A 21,898-nucleotide genomic window follows, 5' to 3' on the forward strand; every position below is an offset into this window, starting at 1 on the left:
AAGAAGGAAAGATAACGTTTTTCTTGATGGCTTTTCTGTAGTCCCTTTAAGTTGGACTATCTCCTTGGGCAGCATATAGTTAGTGTGTGCACAGGGTTCTGTTACTACTTTTTTAAATTAAAATAATTTTTGTATTGCCAACTGGGAAGTACAAGCACAGGATTCACATTCAAGACCACTTCTAGTTTAGGAGTTCTTATAATTGTTGTTCAGAATGTTTGCAAGGCAAATACTTGTACCTTATGTTCTAAATGTCTGCATCCTTTATATGAAAAATAAGTGTTCTGGTCTGGTATACTAATGTCGCCTCATCTTCTCCTTTCTCTGTGTAGCATTAACGGGTAGGAAAGAAATGTATATGCATTGATTGCCTGTGGTTGATGTAGATAATTATTCAAATACATACTCTATATTCATTTGTTGCTCCTATCCAGAATTGTTACACATTCTTAACATCTAGATCACATTTAGGTGAAGTGAGGAGATGGGTAGAGCTTGGGGTTGATTACTGACTCTGGGGTGTGATTTTTTTAATTGAACTAAGTGAGGCAACTTACTACTTGCCTGTACTTCTACTCTGTGGTAAAACTTTTTTTCCTTGCCATGATAGCTGCTACAAGGCGTGACTTAAGGTTTGAACTGTTAACTGACCAAAGCTGGGCAGTTTTGATACCAGGTGTTTTTACATAAGGAGAAATAGGTAAATAGCTTAGGTAAAGCTTGCATAGTCATGGATGGCAGAAATCAAGGTTGTGAGGCTGGCACTGTCACAATAGACCTGTACACTTCACCTGGATGGTCTGTTTTTTCCCTGCTTTAAGACTCTGAAAAAATGTGGTGATGCTTTTTGTTTCCATGTCCGTTTTGTTGAAAAAACGGGGAATGAATGAAAACGTAAGCTACTTGTGCAAAGGATGGAATTGGAAAAGTGTGTTAGTCTTCATAATATGCAAACTGAGGAAAGAGAGAAAGTATGCAATGCTTTGGGGGTAACCTTGCAGTCACAGGGTTTGGAAAGAATGAAAATAAATACTGCAGCTTTAATGCTATGATCCCTTTTCTTTCTGAGTTCAAATAATAAAATTTTGCAGGCTCTTGATGTACCAACTGTATTTCTGTAACATTTCAGCTGTGTATATTAATACACATTTTCAGATAGTTCAGACTACAAACCCAGTCATGTTTTCAAAGTGCACAGACGCTTCATTTCCTAATGACTGCTAAGTTTCTGGTTTCACTCTTCACTGTACTGGCACTACAAAGAAGAAAATTTGTCAGTTTGTTTGGCTTTTTTTTTTTTTTTTGTCGTTTTAAGGATTCTCATAGCTATGCCTAGTGTTTACTCTGCTGTTACTTAAAAAAAAAAAAAGTCAGTTGGGGGAAGCAGGTGGTGGTTTTTTGCTTTTTTTTTTTCCTTGTGGTAGTTTGAAACTGAAAAAGCAACTACATTTTTATAGCTCCACAAGTCACGAAAATATTGTGTGTGCAAAGTGAGCTCAGCAGCCTTAAATACAGTTGTAAATCTGATGGCTCTACTCAAGTCCTTCCAGCAGTAACATTGCAGGGTCTTTACGAGATTGTGAAGGCTGGAAAGTGGAAATGCAAAACTTTGGAGAGTAGCTTTGTAATTTTTCAGGAATGGCTAGTTTGACATGTTACACATGGAGGTACAAATGGATGTATTGGGCATGTAGGGGAAAACTACATAGTCAGTGGTTAGAAAATTGTAAGTCAGTTTGCTCTGTTTTCCTTTGAAAAAAGAGGCATTTCAGAATCTGTCTTGATAAGACAAATCAAAGATTAGGATTTTTCCCTGAAAACTACAAGTGATGGTGAGTCTGCTGACACCCTTGGTAAATGGAGATTTGAATTTATTATTTGCATTGTATATGTTTTGGAAACAGTAATTTAGAAATTGTGCTTCACTGGTAATTTTCTGGTTTGCAATCTACTAAGACCCTTGTAACATTGCCTGCTATCTTAAAGGGTCCTTACCGCCCCCCCTTTTTTTTTTTTTTTTTTTTACTTTCTGCTTTCTGTAAGTACTTTGACTGCGAACAAATCTCCCAGCAGCTTTTTTTTCTCATCAGCTAAAGTGAGCTCCTTGTGTCTCTACTGTCTGGTGTATTATCTAGTCCTGTATTTGTTTTTGTGGTCCCTTTCTGAACTTTCTCCAATTTACCTCCTCTTGCTCTTTTGTTCTGCAGGGCCCTAGCTTAGAAACACGGATGGTGGATGATGAAACTGAGACTACAAGTGAAGAATTGCCTCCTCATCTGCAGGAAGAGCCTCCTGAAGGTACAGTGCTGGCAGTCAATATAAACTCTTTGCGATAAATTGCAGAAAATGTTCTGGCCAAGAAGTCTTATTTCTCTGTCTGACTTGAGAGCTTATATCTGCCTATTTTCTGAGAGGGCTAAAGCTTTGTCAGTGCTGACAGTTGAGGCAACCTCCCAGCAAGAGGTCTAGCCAGCCCTTAAGCTCACTTTTTGCATTCAAAAGAAGGCTTCACCCACTGAGGTGCAGACATTGTTCTGCATTCTCTTTAACAATATGGTTTCTGATTAAAATTGTCGTGCTCAATCATCCTGCCTGTAGGCTTAGGAATAAAATGCCTCCTCTGCTGTCTTGTTCATGATGTTTTGAGCCTTCATTAGGGAAGACTTTGTAAGTAGTCATTTTTTCTCTTGTTACCTCTCTCTGCAGCATCCTGCTCTTGAAATTGTCCCCAGCAGAGATTTGCAAAGTTAGATATTCTGGTGATTTTGTTTCTTTCTGCTGTCTCTCTTGGAAGCCAGTTTAGCCATCTGAGGAGGAGGCAGTGATACGCTGTAAGTCAGCAGGAGGCTCAAAAATACCACTTCTAATTAAAAACCTTGTTTGCAATGAGATACCCTGGATTTATACATGGAACAGATTTTTCCCACTGTGTAAAAGTTGTAGACTTTGTATATATGCAACAAAATAAGTGTTGGTACCTTTTGACTAGAAGCTGCTAACGTTGCCACAAGTGATGATACATTCTGAGCTTTATCTCCAGTGACTTTAAAAACACAATCACTCATAGTTGTTGTGGATGGCTTAAACAACCCAGAGAGTGATGATATTCTCATTAGCAACTTACTGTTAAAATACCATGACATGTCTCTGGGAAACGTAAAGCGTGTTTTATATTTTTCCTTTAAGAGAATAAGATGCTGATACAGCATTTATATTGACAGCCATTCTTAAAGGGAATATGAACCAAGTAGATGGTTTTAGGAATTTGCTGCTCCCATCCCTTCTTGTTGAGCTTTCTGTTATAGTTTTCTTATTAAGTTGTAATTTCTTGGTCTGCCATTTCATATACCATGTGCTGACGGTTAGATATAGAGGTAAGTGAAAGGCAGGTTTCTTTTTGCAACTCCTGTAAAGCTAGAAGGAAATAAATGTGGAAAATGTTGTGATTACTATATATATATACATGGAGGATATTATATTGCTATTCCCTCCCCTTCCTGTCTTTGTAAGTAATGCCAAGTCAGCATGTAATGACAGTGTATTGTTGAAGTAATAATTCTGGTCACTAGCCTGAGCTGATGATTACATGAGCCTAGAGGCTATATCCTGGAATGTAAAGCACATCTTGTCTCATCAGTTTATAAGGAATAGTACTAGATTTTGGACTATGACTTTGAATTGAGTAATCAGAAGGGGGTTTTTTTAATGTGCCTAAGTATTTTTGCAAACCAACTTTTTAAAGTTGAAAGTAAGTGCTTCTGCCTGCAACCCTGCTGATTTGAATGACAATGAAATGTGTCAGTGCTGATGTTCCACTTCTGTGACTTGTTGGGTGGTCTGGAAGAAGTATGTACTCTGGACATACCCACTTTCCTGGTGTGAAGAAAAAGAACTGTAACAGTTGAGCTGATTTAGTTAAGCAGTGATACAATAGATAAAGTCTGAGCTCAGTATGTGCTTTTTAAATTTACAATGATATGAAGAGTAGCAAATAGGAGGGATGCTGAGAGCACAACTGAAACTAGAGTTTCCTTGGGAGAAGAGGTGGAAAAATTGGTCCTGAAGGAGAGCCATTAGGATTTTGCTGAACTTACAGCTGGCTTTGCGTGGAGCTCAGTAAGTGTACCTTAAAAGCTTCTGTCTACCAAGCAGAATTACTACAAAGGCCATGTAGTTGCAGGAGCGATTGCAAATGCCTCATGAAATAAATAGATATCTGAAGTTCTTTTACTATTAAATGCCATTCAGAGTACTATCTTCTTATCTTTGCTTTTCTACAGATTTCTGGTGTCTTCTGATAGCACTTTCCTAGTTAAATCAAATGCTTTGCAATAAATAAAACCGTGTTGTTGTGACTACTGTGTTCTTGTTTCCTGGGATCTGTGAATTAAACGCTGTGTCTGCTTGCCTTCTGGTAATGAGTGCATAAGGGATGAAAAGCTCTCCAAAGTACGTGTCTTTCTAGCACAATCCGTTATTTCATCAGATTGCATCATAATGACTTCATTTCCTAGCTTGCACTGCGTATCTACTGCTCTCCTGAAAGGAGAATTGGAAGGTCTGTGCTGTAAAAATACTGCAGTAAAATAAAAGTTTAAACTTCAGGGATTGTCATATTTCTAAACAGTGCTGCATCATGGCCTTCTACAAATAATAGGACAATTTTTCATGTCCATCGTGTACTAACTAAATGGAGTAGATGCACGTGTGGGTAACAACTGGCACAGAATAGCAAACGTCAGTTCCAGGTGTAGTGTGGCAGCCTGGCAGTGTTTGAGGCAAGAGAAAGTTTTGTGGTTTAAAACGGGGACTAACCAGGGAATCAAGACGTAACCAAGACGTATCAAATGAGATGTAACCAAGGCACGGGCTGGTATCTGTGTGCAACCTGAATCTGTTTATTTTATCTGCTGTTAAAGTTGGCTTTTTTTCTATTTAACTAAGTCAACAGAGTAAATGAGTTAAAGGTACAGCTGATGCCGGATCCTGTACGAGGTATTAGATATCAGAAGGGGCTTTTTGCTCCATAGTGACGATGTCCTTCCCGGTGGCACTGCTGGCTGTGCCCCGCACGCTCCGGGCTCAGGGCGCGGAGCCCCGCGCTGTGGGGCCGCGGCCGCGCGGGGGCGCTGCAGGCCCGGCCATGCCGCATTCCACACAGCGCTCGCGCGCATCCCGGCGAGCAGGAGAAAGTATTTAAACCTATTAACTCCTCTCCCATAAGCTACTTTGTGATATTACAAGGGAAGCTTTCCACACTCTGCCTCAGGAAGGGTGTTTATCCCCTAATGATACTTTACCTCTTGACATCGTGATCCATCTGCCAAATTCACTTTTTTATTTTTTTTTTTATTCCCCCTTCTGCTTTCGTTTCTCTTCGATCCTGTTAGCATCCTTTTTTTTTCTCCCCTCATTTAAAAGGCAGGCATAGGGGAACAGTAGCAATTAGCATTTGGAGTGCTGCTCCAGCTAGTGTGCTTATCATTTCACAAAGCAGGCTGTGTAGGGCAGGCTTAACATCACCTAACAGTAAAGCTCTGCAGAGGAGAAAAACTGCTCTAAATGGTATGAAATGCTTCCCTCTTTGCAAGAGGTTCAGTATGGCTGATCTGTGTTGCCACATGTTTGAGCACTCAGCTACCTTCAGGTAGATTTTGTTGGATCTTGAATGTTAAATGGAAGTCCGATCACAGAGAGAGAACTAGATTTAGTTACCCAAGTGCAACCACACATTGCTGTATCTGTTACTTCTTTATCCTCTACTTCAGAGTTCTGTTGCTGATCACGTAATACAGTGCAATGCTAATTGATATAATCACCTTGCTTTTCTATCCTTTTCCATAAAATTACTCAAGGAAAGTGACAGCAATGAAATCCTGTGGTGATTAAATTTTCTGTGACGTTCTCCGTTATGAAATGTCAGCACCTCCTTGGTTGGATGACTCGGATCCTGATCTCTTCTGTTTGGTGAATCGATAACCCTGATCTTGCTTTACAATTAAAGGATTGGTGCATTTCTCCTATGAGGAAAGGCTGAGAGAACTAGGACTGTCCAACCTGGGGAAGAGAAAGATCGGAGGATGTTAATGTGTACAAATATCAAAGAGGAGGGTATAAAGAAGATGGGCCCAGACTCTCTCTGTGGTGCTCTGTGACAGGACAGGAGGGAATGATACAAATGGAAACACATAAGGGAACATTTTCCACTGTTAGGGTGACTGGGCATTTGAATCGATTGCTCAGAGAGTTGTGGAGTCTCCCACCTTGGAGATATTCAGAAGTCATCTGAACATAGAATCATAGAGTAGTTTGGGTTGGAAGGGACCTTCAAAGGCCATCTAATACAACCCCCTGCAATAAGCAGGGACATTTTTAACTAGACCAGTTTGCTGAGAGTCCTGTCTAACCTGACTTGAATTTTTCTAGGGATGAGGCATGCACCACTTCTCTGGGCAACCTGTTACAGTATCTCACCACCCACATTGTAAAAAAATTCTTCCTTATAAGTAGTCTGTACATGGTCCTCAGTAACCTGTTCTAAGTGACCCTGCTTGAGTAAGAAGGTTCGACCCTATGATCTCCAGAGGTCCCTCTCAACCTCAACCACCATGTGATTCTCTTATGTACTCATACTATCATATGATAGTATATATATAATATACATGATATGTATATCTCATATATTCTTGTACTCTCTCTGTGTATTTAAAGTCTCTTTCTGACATTCCTGCATATATCCCCCATTTATTACACTAATTTTTGTGGGAAGAGTAGCTTTCCTATGTCAAACTGCTAGAAGTTATGCATTTCAGGAGTGCATAGTTGGTTGATATGAGGTATGACTGTAGTTTGTTTTGGCCCTGCATTGCTAAGGAGTACTGAGCTCAGTGCAAAGCTGTGTCATTGGTTAACAACAGTACTCCCTCTTGAGAGTTTACAAACCAGTGCTTTCTTCCAGTGCTGGTCTTTTAAGTATTAAGCATTAAGATTTTATCAGCCAGCCTACTATGATCAATTTGGCAATAAGCCTGAGTCTCGTGCCTGAGCTGTCTGCTACCTCTTCTGCAGTTTTCAGACTTAGCAGAGATGGTCCTTCTTTGTTGCAGACAGATTGGGCCTTGTGGAGTAAAGCTTTATTAAAAGCAATGGGTCTTAGCAGCTCAGCAGTATATAACAAATCTTGGGAAATTTACTTTCCAAATAACTGTGGTGTTCTTAATTCAAATTGTTTTACACTTGCTGTGGGTAAAGAGTACACAGAGATAGTTACTGTAAATCTGATGATTTGCACCACTTTAGAACATAGTACCTTGTGTGAGCCTTATAATCTGCCTCCATGGAGGCATACAGCCTTTTCTGCTGTTTTATATCTTCTGCAGGATAAAAGTATATTGCATGCTTCTGTAGGAAGCTCTAGCATTCCTTATCTGCAGTTTGAGAATCTCCAATCCAAAGAGTCTGGGAGTTTTGTGGATTGCTCATTCAGGATTGACTTTCTATACCAATATTTTTCCTAGATATATTATCTGTACAGATCTAACTAAATAAAAAAAGTTTAGTTATGTTTCAGTTGAGGTAGAACCATGCATCTGAAACTTCTGAAATTATTAGACTGTTAACTTCATGTTGGTGTATTCTCTTTCAAGAACCTGACAACTTATTGAAACCAGCAGATGACAGAAGAACGTGCCTTTTCGGGCGTATTATCTGTGATGAGACCTTCAGCTCAAGTCTGATATAGGTGTTTAATGTTGAAAAGGTATATTCCTACAAGCAGATCCAGTTTTGATGAGTGGGCGGCACTTTTCCAGTTAGTTTGGTTGAAGTATTCTTTGCAGAGAACAGTTTGGGCCAAATGTCTGCTGCAGTAATTGCCACACCAAGTTTAAATGCTGCAAACTTGATCTACACTTTTTTGCATCTTCTTGTTGCAAGTAATGTCTAGTATGTCTGTCTCCAAACTACCTTTCTCCAAATAACCACAAAGAAATGACCCTGGAAAATGATGCTGTTAATTGCAATTCCATTTCCTTTCAGTATCAAGTGCTATACTAAATACTGTTGCTTTTTCTGGTATAAAGTAACTTTAACAAAGTTGCCTGTGGCACTTAATGTCATCTACTACATACTAAGTATGTGTTTACGTAGTCTACCAGATTAGTATCTTGAAGTTCTGTGAAGCTGGTGGTGCAAAACTATGGTATCTGCTAAGCCCTCCTCTACTTTCCTGAGTCAAATTGCTCTCTTCATTGTGCTACCTCGTGAGGTCCATCAGTGAAATCCTTCTCTCTAAATGATCTGCTTTTTTTGTCTAGTGGCTAGTTGGCAACATTCTCAGCCTGAATTTGCTTCTGCAGTTCTGTGGTTGTGTAACTGAAGCAAAAGACTGGCAACTGGGACGGCTACAACCTATCGAAGCAATGTGCCCTGGCAACCAGGAGAGCCAAGAACCATGTCCTGGGGGGACATCAGGCACAGCATGATCAGCTGGTCGAGGGAGGGGATTGTCCCACTCTGATCTGCACTGGGGTGGCCTCACCTGAAATATTGTGTGCAGTTTTGGGCACCACAATATAAGAAAGACATTAAGCTCTTAGAGAATGTCCAAAGGAGAGCAATGAAGATGGTGAAGGGGCTTGAGGGGAAGCTGTGTGAGGAGTGGCTGAGGTCACTGGAGGAAACTGAAGGGAGACCTCAATGCAGTCTACAACTTCCTCGTGAGAGGAAGTGAAGGGGCAGGAACTGATCTCTTCTCAGTGGTGACCAGTGATAGGACCTGAGGGAATGGCCTGAAGTTGTGTCAGGGGAGATTTAAGTTGGATATTAGGAAAAGGTTCTTCACCCAGAGAGTGGTTGGGCACTGGAACTCCCCAGGGAAGTGGTCACAGCACCAAGCCTGAGAGAGTTCAAGATGTGTTTGGACAATGCCCTCAGGCACATGGTGTGACTCTTGGGGTTGTCCTGTGCAGGGCCAGGAGTTAGAGTGATGATCCTTGTGGGTCCCCTCCAACTCAAGACATTATAGGATTCTTAGCTCTACTGTTGACTTATTCTCTAGCTGTAGTCAAGTAATTTGGCCTTCCTTGAACCACAGTATTCTTTGTGGTATGAAACTGAAATTGCTGTTCTTATTTATAAATGAGGATGGTGAAAAAGCAAACTGTAAGTTTTTAGACTTTTGGAGATGAAAGATACTTGGGAATTGAAACAAAAATTGTGATCGTAATATATAAATAATACAAAACTTTGCCTGATATGTGACTTGCCAGGCCTTTTCTTTTTTTTTGAGTCCTCAAAAAGGTGATTGGACTTGTCAGATAACTCTAAATAGAAAGGTAGGTTTCTTAAAAAGCAGAAAAAGAAATTAGTAGTGAGGCTTTCTGTTCTTTGGAACTGGGACTTTATGTACTGGTGTGTCCTCTCATCTGTAAAAACATTTCCTGAGCTACTTCTGTAAATGGCCTGAGGCTGAAGAGCAACATTTCAGTATCATCTGTCTCTAAGGCACGGATTCATTGCAGCTGTACTCTTTTGTTGGCCAGACTGTTCTTGTTTCTGCAAAAGAAATGACCTGTGGTGTCAGCTCAGTCTTGTGCACAAAGTCTACCTTAGTATTTCTGGTAGAGATATAAAACACTTCCACATCTATCGAAGTGCTAATGTTGTGTTTCTATTAAATTTATCATCATTGTTTTAGTAAAGCTGAGGCTCTTCTGTGTTTAAATTCTCCATTGGTTATATTGGCTTCCTCATCCTTTATTTAATTTAGTTCTCTAGGGGAAATTGACAATCTGAAATGTGATTAATAACCACTGTCTGTGTGTACCCCTTTTTTCCCTCTTTGAGCCCCCTGCCCTTCTGTTTTACTGTTGCTTGTTGCTGACAGCAGGCGTCTTCCATTCAGCAGCTATGTTACATAGTCTCCTAGAAACAGCATGAAAGCTATTTAAATTGTTTTTATTCCACTTCTCCCTATGTCCTATTCTTTTCTCTTCACTATTTTCATATGATTTAATGAGATGTTACTTTGACAGCTCAGCATCCCTTTTCTCTAGCCTACTCCATGCCCTGCAAATCATTCTGTCACCAAGCGTTGTATGTGTGCACAGCATATGCTGTTAATGGCAGCATAAATAGCCTCCAAGTGCCTGCTGAATTCCAGAAAAAAGGTTCTCATAACTTAAGTGTGGGAAACCACTTATCAGTGGATCTTGTTAATACAATAACGTTGTGAAGTGAGTCAGTAACCATCTGGTTTTCCCTGAGGGTCTTTGCACATAGGATGGGGCAACAATAGTTTTACCATTTGCCTGGGTATAGTAACTGTGAGTAAAGTATATCATCCAAATGTACAGATATTTCAGTGTGAAAGGCCAGTGGGAAACCTCTATCAGAAGATACATCTCGATCAGTTACTAGGGAATGTGTTTTATTCTAGCAATGGGGGTTAGCACTGTGTATCTTATTACCTGGCAGACGTTTGTCCCTGTTTTTATACTAATTAGAGATTTATGAAATAACGAGTGTAAAAGAATGTATGTTCTTTTATAACGTATTTTTCATTTTGAGGGGCAAATACATTAACATAAAGATGCAGACAGTTGTTTTTAAATAAATGTCATGGTTTAACCCCGGCCAGCTATCAAGTAACACGCAACTGCTCACTCACTCCCCCACTAGTGAGCTCGTGGACAGAATTGGAAGGATAAAAACTAAAAACTCCTGGGTTGAGATAAAGACAGTTTAATAGGAAAAGCAAAAGCCATGCACGCAAGGAAAGCAAAGCAAGGAAGTAATTCACTGCTTCCCATGGGCAGACAGATGTTCAGCCATCTCCAGGAGAGCAGGGCTCCATCATGCACTGTGGTTACTTCAGAAGACAAATGCCATCAACTCCAAACATTCCCCCCTTCCTCCTTCTTTCCCCCACTTTATATACTGAGCATGATGTCATATGGTATGGAATATCCCTTTGGTCAGTTTGGGTCAGCTGTCCCAGCTGTATCTCCTCCCAACTTCCCATGCAGCCCCCAGTCTCCTCCCCAGCATGGCAGTACAAAAAGCAGAAAAGGCCTTGTCCCTGTGTGGAAGGCCTTGACCCGCTGCTCAGCAATAACAAAAACATCTCTGTGTTATCAACCCTGTGTTCAGCACAAATCCAAAACAATAGCCTCATACTGGACACTATGAAGAAGATTAACTCTACCCTGGCCAAAAGCAGCACGGTAAATCTTTTGGACTTCTAGTTATCAATCCTGTTTGAAAGCTGAATAACGAAGTAGTTCTTACCTGTTCCTAATGGACTAAAAAAAGAGTCAAGCAAGTCTCACTTATAACTACAGTCTGAAGTGCTAAGTAAGAATGAGCAATGCAGTAAATCCAGGTCAGGAGTGAAATTAAATCGATATATCAGTGAGTTAACAATGATGGTATCTTGAACTGCTAAACTATCAGAGTATTATAGCAGGCAATTAAATCATAGGGTCGGTACATGAGGCTGTTAATTCTGCCTCAGAACTGAGTGAAATGCCCAGTTAACATTTCATAAACATCTGTAGTCTCATCCTGACTACCTGTCTTGATTTCAGCTGTTGGTGAACAAGTTGAGCCACAACCTTGATTACCACTATGATTGCATCAATCTGGCCTCTCCTGGACTGATCAGTTTGGATCACAAAGCCAATCTTATTATGAAGAATAGGGTTTTTTCAAAGCTGTTTATGAACTTAAGGATGAGCTGTAAAGTGAGTGGTTTAATGTCAGTTTCTTGCCCTCTGGGATAGTATTCTGGAAAATCTTCATCTACTTTGAAACTGGGTAGAATTCTAGAACAATTTCTATAGAGAATGGTCTTGTACTAGTATGTGCATGTGTAATTCTATCTCTTTTTTTATTTTCATAATACAGTGAAGACCAATGCATATTCTTTTTTAATATATAGGATTATTAAGCTATTGTAGTACATTTCTTTGGCATATTGTGGGGAATATGTCCTCTTTCTATCTGGCACTTACATGGTCAGAAAGAATTTAGCGAAGGCTGTTGTTTTCTTTGTTATGCCCTCTCTGTACCACTGGTTTCAGTTTTTGCCCAAAGTATGTAATCAGTAGGATATACCTGCTGCCAAAGATTTAGGTGGCTTTACATTTTTGGGTCTTGTATTATGAAAAATTCATGTATCTTTCTAGATAGTATCCAAAAGGAAATAAGTATTCTTCATATAAAACATTACATCTGTTTTGCAAATAATGCTAAAATGTGGCCATGACATTTATGTAAATTGTGGGAGGGTCTTAGCATATGGGGTTAAAAGAATGTATTGGAATATTGTTACAGTAGAAAGAACAGATTTATAGTCTTGAACTATAACTAATTCTATTTTCTAGGAACTGAGACCTTGTCTTTGGAATAAGTGACCCATTCACCAAAATACCTGTTCATCCATTTAAGATTCTAAGCTGTTGTTGATATCTACTGGTTTTACCTTTCTGGAAATTAAATTTTACTGTAAAGGTATAATAAAAATACTGAAGGTCTGTCCTATGCAGACATTCAAAACCAAGATTGTTTCCTTCCACTTTCTCCCACCCACTCCCAGCTTCTCTGGAGATTTGTGTGTGGTGGTGATGTGTTCTGGATTTTATTTTTTACTAGTTTGTTTTCCCCTAGAAAGTTCCTATATATACTGAGTACAAAATTGGAATAATTCTCATTAGTTATGTGAAGTCATCCTCTTTGATTAAGCCAGACATTTGTATGTGTTCAGTACTGGAAAGTGTGATTGTATAAATTGCCCAGTACTTCTGGGCATCCCACCAAAAGCCAAAGAACAAACCCCCAAGATTTAATACAACATTATTACAATGTGTTAAAGTTAGGGCTCACTTTGGGAAATGCAAATTGAGACTGCAAGTTTGGTTTAGTGTTTTTATAGCTTGAGAACATTATTGTTACTGTTACTGCGGTATTTTATTCCTAGCATCTTGGGGCTTGTTTTTTGCACAAAATATTAGACTTAATTGATCAGGGAAGTGTGTAAATTCTTCCAGTCTATGGATCTTGTACCTTTATGTTGAAAAAGGAAAAAACACATTTACTAAGTTTGACTTTTGCTTAAAAATCTCCTTAATATTATGTAAATAAATCTGTTTCCTCTGAGATCTGCAGATATTTAAAAGACTGTGATTAGCTGAACCCAGCTGTAATTGAAAGACAGTTTGGTCACTGGTTTAAGCTTAATATGTGCCCACACACCTGCTGAAAGAAGTGTTCTTGCATTCAGCGCTGGTTGAGCATTACCAGTTCTGTCCCACTGCGTGGCCGTGTGTGTTTGGGTCCCAGCACAAAAGCTACAGAGTACCCACAGAGGGATAATGCCTCTGTCTGGAGACAGTGTGGACATCACTGGAGCTAGTGAATCATGTCACGGGAACAATGTTCCTGTGAACCATAGACTGAAGGATGGGTTGTCCAGCCGAGTAGAGCCTGTACCATGCATGTGAGATTGTATGGAACATAAGGACAGGCTCTGGGTTCCACATGTGCTGTGGGGCTCTCCTGGCTTCCTCCTTGCTTTAGTGAGGAAGAGAGGTGAGGCCGCAGGCATCATTAAAAACCTCTTTTGTGATAGTGTATAGGAGGTCATCTCTTGATGTCTGTGTTTCTAGAAACGTCAGTGTATGGCACAATGATTAAGATAGAGACGAATGCAGAGGGATCTTGGCTTTCAAACTTACTCCACCTGGCTCTGATCCAAGTATCATTAATAAGACATGAGACGTTTTGTTGGTATTTGATTAACTGGGAGGCTTGTTCTTGTTTTGTGTGACACATTGCAAGTTAACCACCCAGCATGCCGACATGTGCGATTAAAAACAAACGCTTAAACTAAATTGAGGAGCCGGCTGCCAAGTGTGCTGCATGGAGGAGCTGGAGCAGCCTGCCCTGCAGGGCTCCACTGGGACAGGCCTCACCGACTGCTCTCCTGATCTTCTGTCGGCAAATTCCCAGCTCAGTTCTGTATTGCCGACTGTTAGTTTTTAAATGTTTCCTTCAGCTCTCTTGTGCAGTTAAAACACTCCCGACAAAATCTGGGAATGGCAAATGGCAACTCAGAACCGCATTGTTCAGGTGATGGCCGCTTCAAGATTTTCGGCACCTCTGGGCAGCGTGGTGTTCCTGCTGTCCGGAATGGGAATGCCGTCCAGTCACGGGATTTTTCCATTCTCCGCTTCCCGGGAGCTCCTGGCAGCCCAGCAGGGGGCTGCCGAGGGCTGGCCGAGACCTCCGCCCGCCTGCCCGGCTCGGCCTGAGGCGAGGGATGGGACCGCTGCTTTTATCCTATCACAAGGGTACTTTTGCGGTTTTCCTGAGTTTAAATTCCAGGACAGCATGAACGTGTCTGCACTTTCTTGGTTTATAATTAACTAATTAATTTTACAAATGAGACATGGAGACTTAGCAAAGCTGCTTTTCCTTCTAGCACCCTTTTCATTCTCCTCTTTATTTTAAGGTTTTTAACCTCCCCTCTCATTAGGGTCCTTGCTGTGGAAACAATTCTGCATTGCCAGTCAGCAGCAGGGTGTCTAAAAGAAGCCAGACAGAAAAGTGGGTTTATGGGCACTAAGCACCCAAAGGAGCGAAAGCCATGGCATGCACAATATCTCTTGAAGTCTTGGAAACCCCTAGGTTTATTTTCAGACCCAAAATGTGCTTCACTGTGTTAACAAAAAACCTGCTGATTCAGTGGTCACTTTCAGTCCCACTTAAAGCAAAATATGCCCTCTGACCTGTGCACAGATATGCAGTGCTTGTGAAAACTCACAAATCCTCTTGTTTAGAACTGCTGATCTACATCATGTGGTGTAGTCTGGTGTTGGGCAGCCTGGGAGGGCCCATGTTAGCTCCTCATGGAAGAGACAGACACTGGGAGAGGTGCAGAAACGTGAGCACTCTCACACCTGACAGGTTACTTCAGCACGTGGCTCCTGTGGGAGTGGCAGGGCTGTTCCCATTTTGTCAGCTCTGCAGCTGAATGCTTTACTTCTAGTTTGTGTGCAGATTTGTTCCTGAAGCAGGGTAGTTCCTTAATTGATTATTGACTGTTAGAAAGTATTTTTGGGAAGGGCTAAGCAGGCCTTGTATAAAGCTGTCTAGTTCTTAACACCACTGTCTGTTTTCTTTTCCATTGAGGCAAATGACAGGGGAGAAAAATACCTTTAAATGTACCTGCTAATTCCCAAGTTGAGATTTTAGGCCTTTTATTTGTAATGATTCTTTTCCCAGAGGAACAAATTTTATGCTTGCAGAACAAGAACCATGACTAGAGTAGAGGGAAAACAGCAGCAGCAAGTGAAGGGGAGGTGACAGCAAGTGTGCTGAGAGGGGGCACACACACGCTTTCCTGCTGCTGCCATGAATTACAGCCAGAACCAGAAATCTGTAAAGACACTTAAACTAGGGAACAAATAAGAGTGTTTCCAAATAGTTGGAGTCTCCATGACATACCAGCAGTTCTTTTAAATGACCTGTGAATTTACAGTAGCTTCTGGCTAAAAAGCATTTTTAGAGTACAAGAGCAGAGTGTTTTTTCAGCTGACTTCTTCCTGCAGCACAAAAAACCCCTGGACTTCAGATGGAGATAAGGAGGGTTCTGCAAGGACAGGTTGGAAAAATTATTCTGACAGTCTCTCAGAAGGACCTAGTTGGAGTCCATTAGTAGTCACAGGTTTGATTTGAGATCATGAGAAAGCTTTTAGTTCAGAGAAGTCAACCATCCCTTGCCCTCAGTTTGTCCTGAACAAGTTCCTGTTCTCAGAGGGTCACTTGAGCTGAATTGCTTTTCTCTGCCACACTGGAAAATGGATCTATGAATAGTGAGTTGACAGGAAAACAAATCTTCAACCTGTCTTGGAGTACCTAGGATATTTTTGGGCCACTACAATTGATAAATAGGGAAAGGGTAGTCTTTGAATTGCACAGCAGCTTTTAACTGCAGATTTTGCTCTTGTTCCTAAAAATTGTGGTCAGGATTTTCCTTTCAGATGTTCAACCCTTCAGAAGTAGGAATCCATTTCTTTTCAGACAACTAGGAGTTTCACAGTCTTTAAAGGGTGGGTTTGAAGGATGTGACCCTACCCTGTGTATTTTTCCATTTCCAGTGCTAAGTGTGGAATGGACGCTGTTTGAGATTAAAGATGTCTTTACTGTAGCTGGACAAGATATCCTACATTGCTAGAGAAGACAGTGTGATGTTAAAATGTAAAGCAGAAAATACGTGCATAGCTAAGTGACTTTAGGAAAAGGAGGGAGGAAACACAGGAAGGGGGGAAGGAGGTAGGTAAACTGACTCTGGTGAAGATTTTGACAGGAATGTAATAACTGTAAATGAGATTTGTCCCCAGCAGACACTGAAGACATCCTGACCTTTTTTAACTCTGATTTATTCATCATGGGAATGGATTTTGTACCTCATCCACTCTGTGACTGATGGGCAGGAGTAATTTTTCTCTCAATACAAATGAGTGTGCTATAGTAGACTCCATTTGCCACACTGACAGGAGCAGAGTGCCGTCAACCACAAAGTTAACTAAAGAAATATTTTCCTTTTCGGTCTTGCACTCTAATGTGTGCCTGATGTATGTGTAGGGTGGGGGGGAAGGTTACTGAATTTTAAGAAACTTGAGTCATGAATTTCTTCTATTGTGTGAAATCTTCTCAATTAACATGGAAAAGGAGTATCTATGGCTTTACTCAAAAGAAGGCAAAGACTAATTAAAAAAAACAAGTTGTGAAGAAAATTATCCCACCCAATCCCAATTATCCCAATATTATCCCAAAACTATCTCAATACTCTTTCTCCCATATCACAGTTTTATGGATCTTTTGCTTGTAAATATGCTCCTTCTATCTAGTTTCTTTAACTGTTTCAGCCACATCAGTTTTTACAACTGCTTTTTCCTTGTGAGTGGCTTTGGGGTGAGAGCACGAAATACAGGAAGAGAAGATTGAGATAGTTGAACCAATGCTTAAGAATATAATATTGACATTGTCAGCTTATTGTATTTCAAAATATACACAAATATACACAATATAAACAATAAAGTCTTGTGTCAGTGAATATCAGAATAAAAAAACCCAAAACAACCAAACCCCTAGAATTCTGATGGTGGGTAAGAAGAGAGAACATATTGTAACAGGAGGGTTTATAAATCATAGGGGTTCTTCAAACATAAATGAGCTACTCCTTGGCTCTGGTCACTAAACAGTCACCATGTTAGCAGGTTATTCTTGTTGATTTGAGCTATTTATTGGAGCATATAGGCAGGTTTCATGTTGGGACAGGTGGTGATAGTGCCTCTATTCTGAAGTACTTTACTACTGTCCAAAAATGTGTTCAGGAAATAACCAAGTTATGTGTCAGATATAGTGATGGCTGAGCATCTATAAATAAAGGAGGAGAGAGGGGTGGGAAAGTCGAATGTGAGGATACTGGCATCAGTAGAGCACTGTATTTTTCCACTGTGGTTCCAGTGCAGAAATGCTTCAAAAACTGTTTCACAAACCATTTTTGCCAATCCAGTCTTGCTGTTCAAGCGTTTCTTCCTCCGAGTAGGTGAAGCCACCATATAGGTGGGTAGCCCTTATTAGATGTTACAGTGTTTTTCAGAGAATACTTCTGAAAATCGGTATAATCAATTCCTAGTGAATGGAAAGCATCTCTAAACCATGGTTTCTTCTTCTGGATTAATAATCTTTAAGGCTTTCCAGAGAATTACTGGCTTTGCCAAGGTAGACTCTGCATCTTCATGTTGTTTTTCCTCAGCTTTATTTAGTAAAAGCTTGAAGTCCATTACTGTATTTCTTTCTAGACTTTGGTCTACTTGAGATTTTAATCAATACTAACTGTCAGTGTGCTGCAGACCAAAGCAAACATGCAGCAGTATTGTCTGTGATACCAATTCACTTTATGAGATTCAGGAGCTCAGCTAGAATGTCATTGACACAGAGGGGAAGGATAGTGTGGGGCAGAAGGTTTCAGGAGTTGAGGGATTTTTAAAAGGCTTTCATAGCTGGCCAGCAAGTCATTGTTTAAGTCATATGTTTGGAGTTCTGTTGCTGGCTCATTTGGGATTTGCTTGGTATCTCAGCTTCTTCATTCGGGAGTCTTTAAAATGGACAGATGTAAGCCTGTTGCACAAAACCTGGGGTATCTGCTAAAGGCTGCCTGCTTTTTCTGGAAGGTTCACAAAGTAGAGGCCTGTTGATGGTGGTTTAAGAAACTGAAAGGAATAATATGTTGATATTTTTCCCCTTTACTCTTTTTCCAGGGTTACAAATGATGAGTTTACAGGACTCTGGCCCAGTTGGTTGCAGAGGAGACTTCAATGATTATAACTCAATATGAATCATTATGGGCAAACTGGTCAAGTCATCAGCTTGAAACAAAATGTCTGTGTTTTGCCTTTCACATTTCTAGGGATTTTTCTCTAATGACACAGAGATTAAATGTAACTAGTAATCTCTTTGAAAAGACCCATCTTATTATTCTGTTTGTCCCACCAAGTCAAAACTGGTTATATGTTAATTTCACAGGACCCTCTGAATTTCAACTGCATCTTCTGAGGCTGGCTGCTCCCTGTCAATGTCTGCTGTGCTAGTATTAAAAATAGAAAACTTGCTGTACTAGGAAATGAATATAAGAATGACATAAAATATACTGGCCTTCATATTGAAATTAATGGAGGTCATGTGTGGTTTGGTTTTTTGTTGGGTTTTTTTTTCCAGTATTTCATATATAATTATAAGAGAGCTTCCTTTTATCTGTCTAGATATAACATTGCAGCACATGAAAATTTTACCACTGAATTTTGCACTTGCCTACTACATGATAAACAATGTCTTGGCATTTGACAGCTGCATGATAAAAGCTTTGATATTTTCAAGAGAAGAATGAGAATGCTTGCCAGAGTGGAATGGTTTAACTTCCTCACGCTGCTTCCTGCTACTGGCCATCTGACTTTTTTTCTCCCCTTTATCTTTAGTGATTCTTTCCTTCTTTCACTTTCAGAATATAATTTACCACTGCCTCTTTGCTTTCATGACTGCTTGCTGCTGACCTTTAACAAGCCCTGTGAGTGTTACACTGGGTTGTAGGATTTGTCCACTTTTTAACAAATAAGGAATTTATACAGCTGGTAAATGTTCCAGTATCGGTGAAGTGTGTTTAATTGTGTAAAACCCAAAAAGAATGGCTCTAAAGAGACAAAAGGGATAGCCATCCCAAAGGGCTGTTGCTTTTTTAATAGTTTTCCAATAATACCAGTTCTACTTTTCATTTCCCTTTTTCTCCATAAAATGTTGGCTGATATGGTTCATGCACTAGAACAACAACTATGGCACTCTGAATTATTTCCATCAGCTTTAATGTCCAGACCAGAACTGTTGATCCGGTTTGTGTTGATTGCTCTCCTCCATCCCTTCGCCTTCTCCTGAATTCTGTCTGTATGGAACTCATGACAAAGTTGAGATGTACTGTGAGACCCTAAAGTAGCACTCTTGGGTTTTTTTAATGTTTAATATGTTTGGGTATTTAATTTCAAGCTTGACATTAAATTTAATAAGTTCAATAATTCTAAAAAAAATTGTCCTTAATTAAACAATTTCATGCTGCTATTCAAATACAGCTTTCCAGTCTCTCTGTGAAGTGTAGCAATGCTGCTGCTTAGCTTGTGCATTAAAACCATAATGACCTGTGTGACAGTGTCCAGCATGCTGTGATGTTCCCAAAGCTTAGGATTCATTTCAGTTTGGAGGGTGAAAATCTGTGTGTAATCAAATGAGTGATTCTGGTATTAGCAAAATGCCAAGTGCTCTAGTGTTTCCAGCTGATAATAAGTGCATTGTTAATGGAATGCTGACACCTCTTCCATGCTTTTCCTTCTCAGAGGGCTTAAACAATCTTTTGAAGTAACCTTGGGAATTTTAATCCTTACTAAATACAGCATTTTTTTCTTCAATTTGCCACTTTCTGCTAACCCTACAGTATTTCCTTGCAGTTCCTGCATCTCGATGCCTGAAAGTGATAACCTGATGTTGTTTCTCATTAAAAGAGAAAAGAAAATCCTGTTTGTAAATTCCTACCAAAAAACCCCTAAGCACTGTCATGGCACTGCCTAAGTATACGTGTGGGATCCAGCTTAATCTGCCATCTTCTGTAGCCCGTATGTTTTGTGGGTCGCTTGTGTAACACTGGATAAAAATTTGGCCTTGTAAGGACTGCTTGTCCATGTGCTATTAGTTTCCAACCTACCTACCATATTTAAGGAAATTGAAAATACATTCTATTGTGTAACACCTGTAAAACATACAGGATTGCTGAAGAGCAGTCTCAGTGAAATGATTGCTTTCTTCTTGCAGCTGATCAGTCAGAAATTTTAACTGGGATGTAATGGGCTGGGTCACAGCTGCAGTTTTTGGGATCTGTGTGTTTGCATCCATGGACAGACAGCTTAATTTTCAGTTCTGCCATTTGTTCTTCAAGTACCAAACTACCTCTCTGGGTCTGAATGAGCACCTCCTTATGGTACTGGGCCTGAGTCTCATACTAACTTATGCTAAAAAACAATTGATCTAGCTTAATTTTTAACTTGTCAGAGAAATAAATTATTTCTTTGTTGTTTGAAATGTCTCATTGGTTCCCCTCAAGCTGTTACAGTTAAAACAGAAGCGTGTTCAGATGGATTACCATCTAAAAGATCATATTTTACGGTAGGAGGTCAGCCTCTTCTCCCAGGCAACTAGTGACAGGACAAGAGAAAATGGTCTCAAGCTGCACGAGGGTTCAGGTTGAACATCAGGAAAAATTTATTCACTGAAAGGGTGTTTAAGCATTGGAATCCCGGGAGGTGTTCAAGAAATGTGACACTTAATGCTATGGTTCAGTTGACATGGTGATGTTCAGTCAAAGGTTGGACTCAATGATCTTGGAGATCCTTTCCAGCATTAATGATTTCTAACATGGGCATCCTGCCCAGTCACAGAGATAGAAGTGTCATCATTTGTCATTTAAAACCCAACCAAACCCCTATAATTTGCTCTGTTATTTAGTGGCCAGTATGCAGTGTGCAAGTATGTAATACATTTTTTATCTTACCTTGTGTTATAAAATTTTCAGGTAGGCAAAACTAGTCTGAGAATGCATTAGTCAATAGTGAACTCAAAAGGGTAGGTCTAGGTAAGGAAATGTTGATCTTTCTTCTAATACCTCTGGGCACACTGTTTTCAGCAAGTCTTTAACTTCTATTTGTGAACTGTTGCGCTTGCAACCTGATGGGACCATTCTGATACAATCCTTTTATTTTACCATAAGTTGTGAGGAGGGGAAGGGGACTGGAGCAGTTTTCCTGAACATACTCTCTCTAATGCACATCCTACCTTTCTGATCCTCTTCCAGAACTCTTGGTATTTTTTTCTTGGTTTTGGAAGGCTATGTGGATTCTTACTCTTTGGTGGCAATAAGCAAGTATAATCTCAAACTGGTCTCGTTTCTTCTGTGAAAGATATGGTATTGTCCTGACAGATTTTACAATCAATGTTGAAAAGAGAAATTTCTACTAGAGCAATGTTATGTTTCTGGTGGAATGCAGGAGATGTGAATTCTGTTGTCACGCCTGTACATAGAAAGATAGCGAATTGGAGGCCTAAGGTTCATGACTGTGGTATGTGACCTGAATTTGGTCCCTTGGATTTGATCTATGTTGTACTGTTCTGTGCATACTCTTTCAATGTCTGCAACTTTTCATTTAACAAATGTAACCTAGTGCATATAAAAAACCCCCCAAACCACAAAACAAACAACTGTGTTGCTACTGATGTTATATTTTAATTGGACTATTGT

The 21,898-nt window shown here is 40.0% G+C and overlaps 1 protein-coding gene across 3 annotated transcripts in view; it reads left to right on the top strand.

The window, feature by feature from the left end:
* LOC113946592 (transmembrane protein 263-like) overlaps positions 1–21,898 on the top strand; it is a 209,316-nt gene that overhangs the window by 13,026 nt on the left and 174,392 nt on the right. For all 3 annotated transcript variants that reach the window (XM_027642120.1, XM_027642121.1, XM_027642122.1), the window contains exon 2: positions 2,208–2,298. In XM_027642120.1, coding sequence (XP_027497921.1) covers positions 2,208–2,298 — 91 coding nt within the window. The remainder of the gene's footprint in view (positions 1–2,207; positions 2,299–21,898) is intronic.

This window comes from Corapipo altera, unplaced genomic scaffold (assembly GCF_003945725.1).
Source record: "Corapipo altera isolate COAL_440 unplaced genomic scaffold, ASM394572v1 23b, whole genome shotgun sequence".
NCBI lineage: Eukaryota > Metazoa > Chordata > Aves > Passeriformes > Pipridae > Corapipo > Corapipo altera.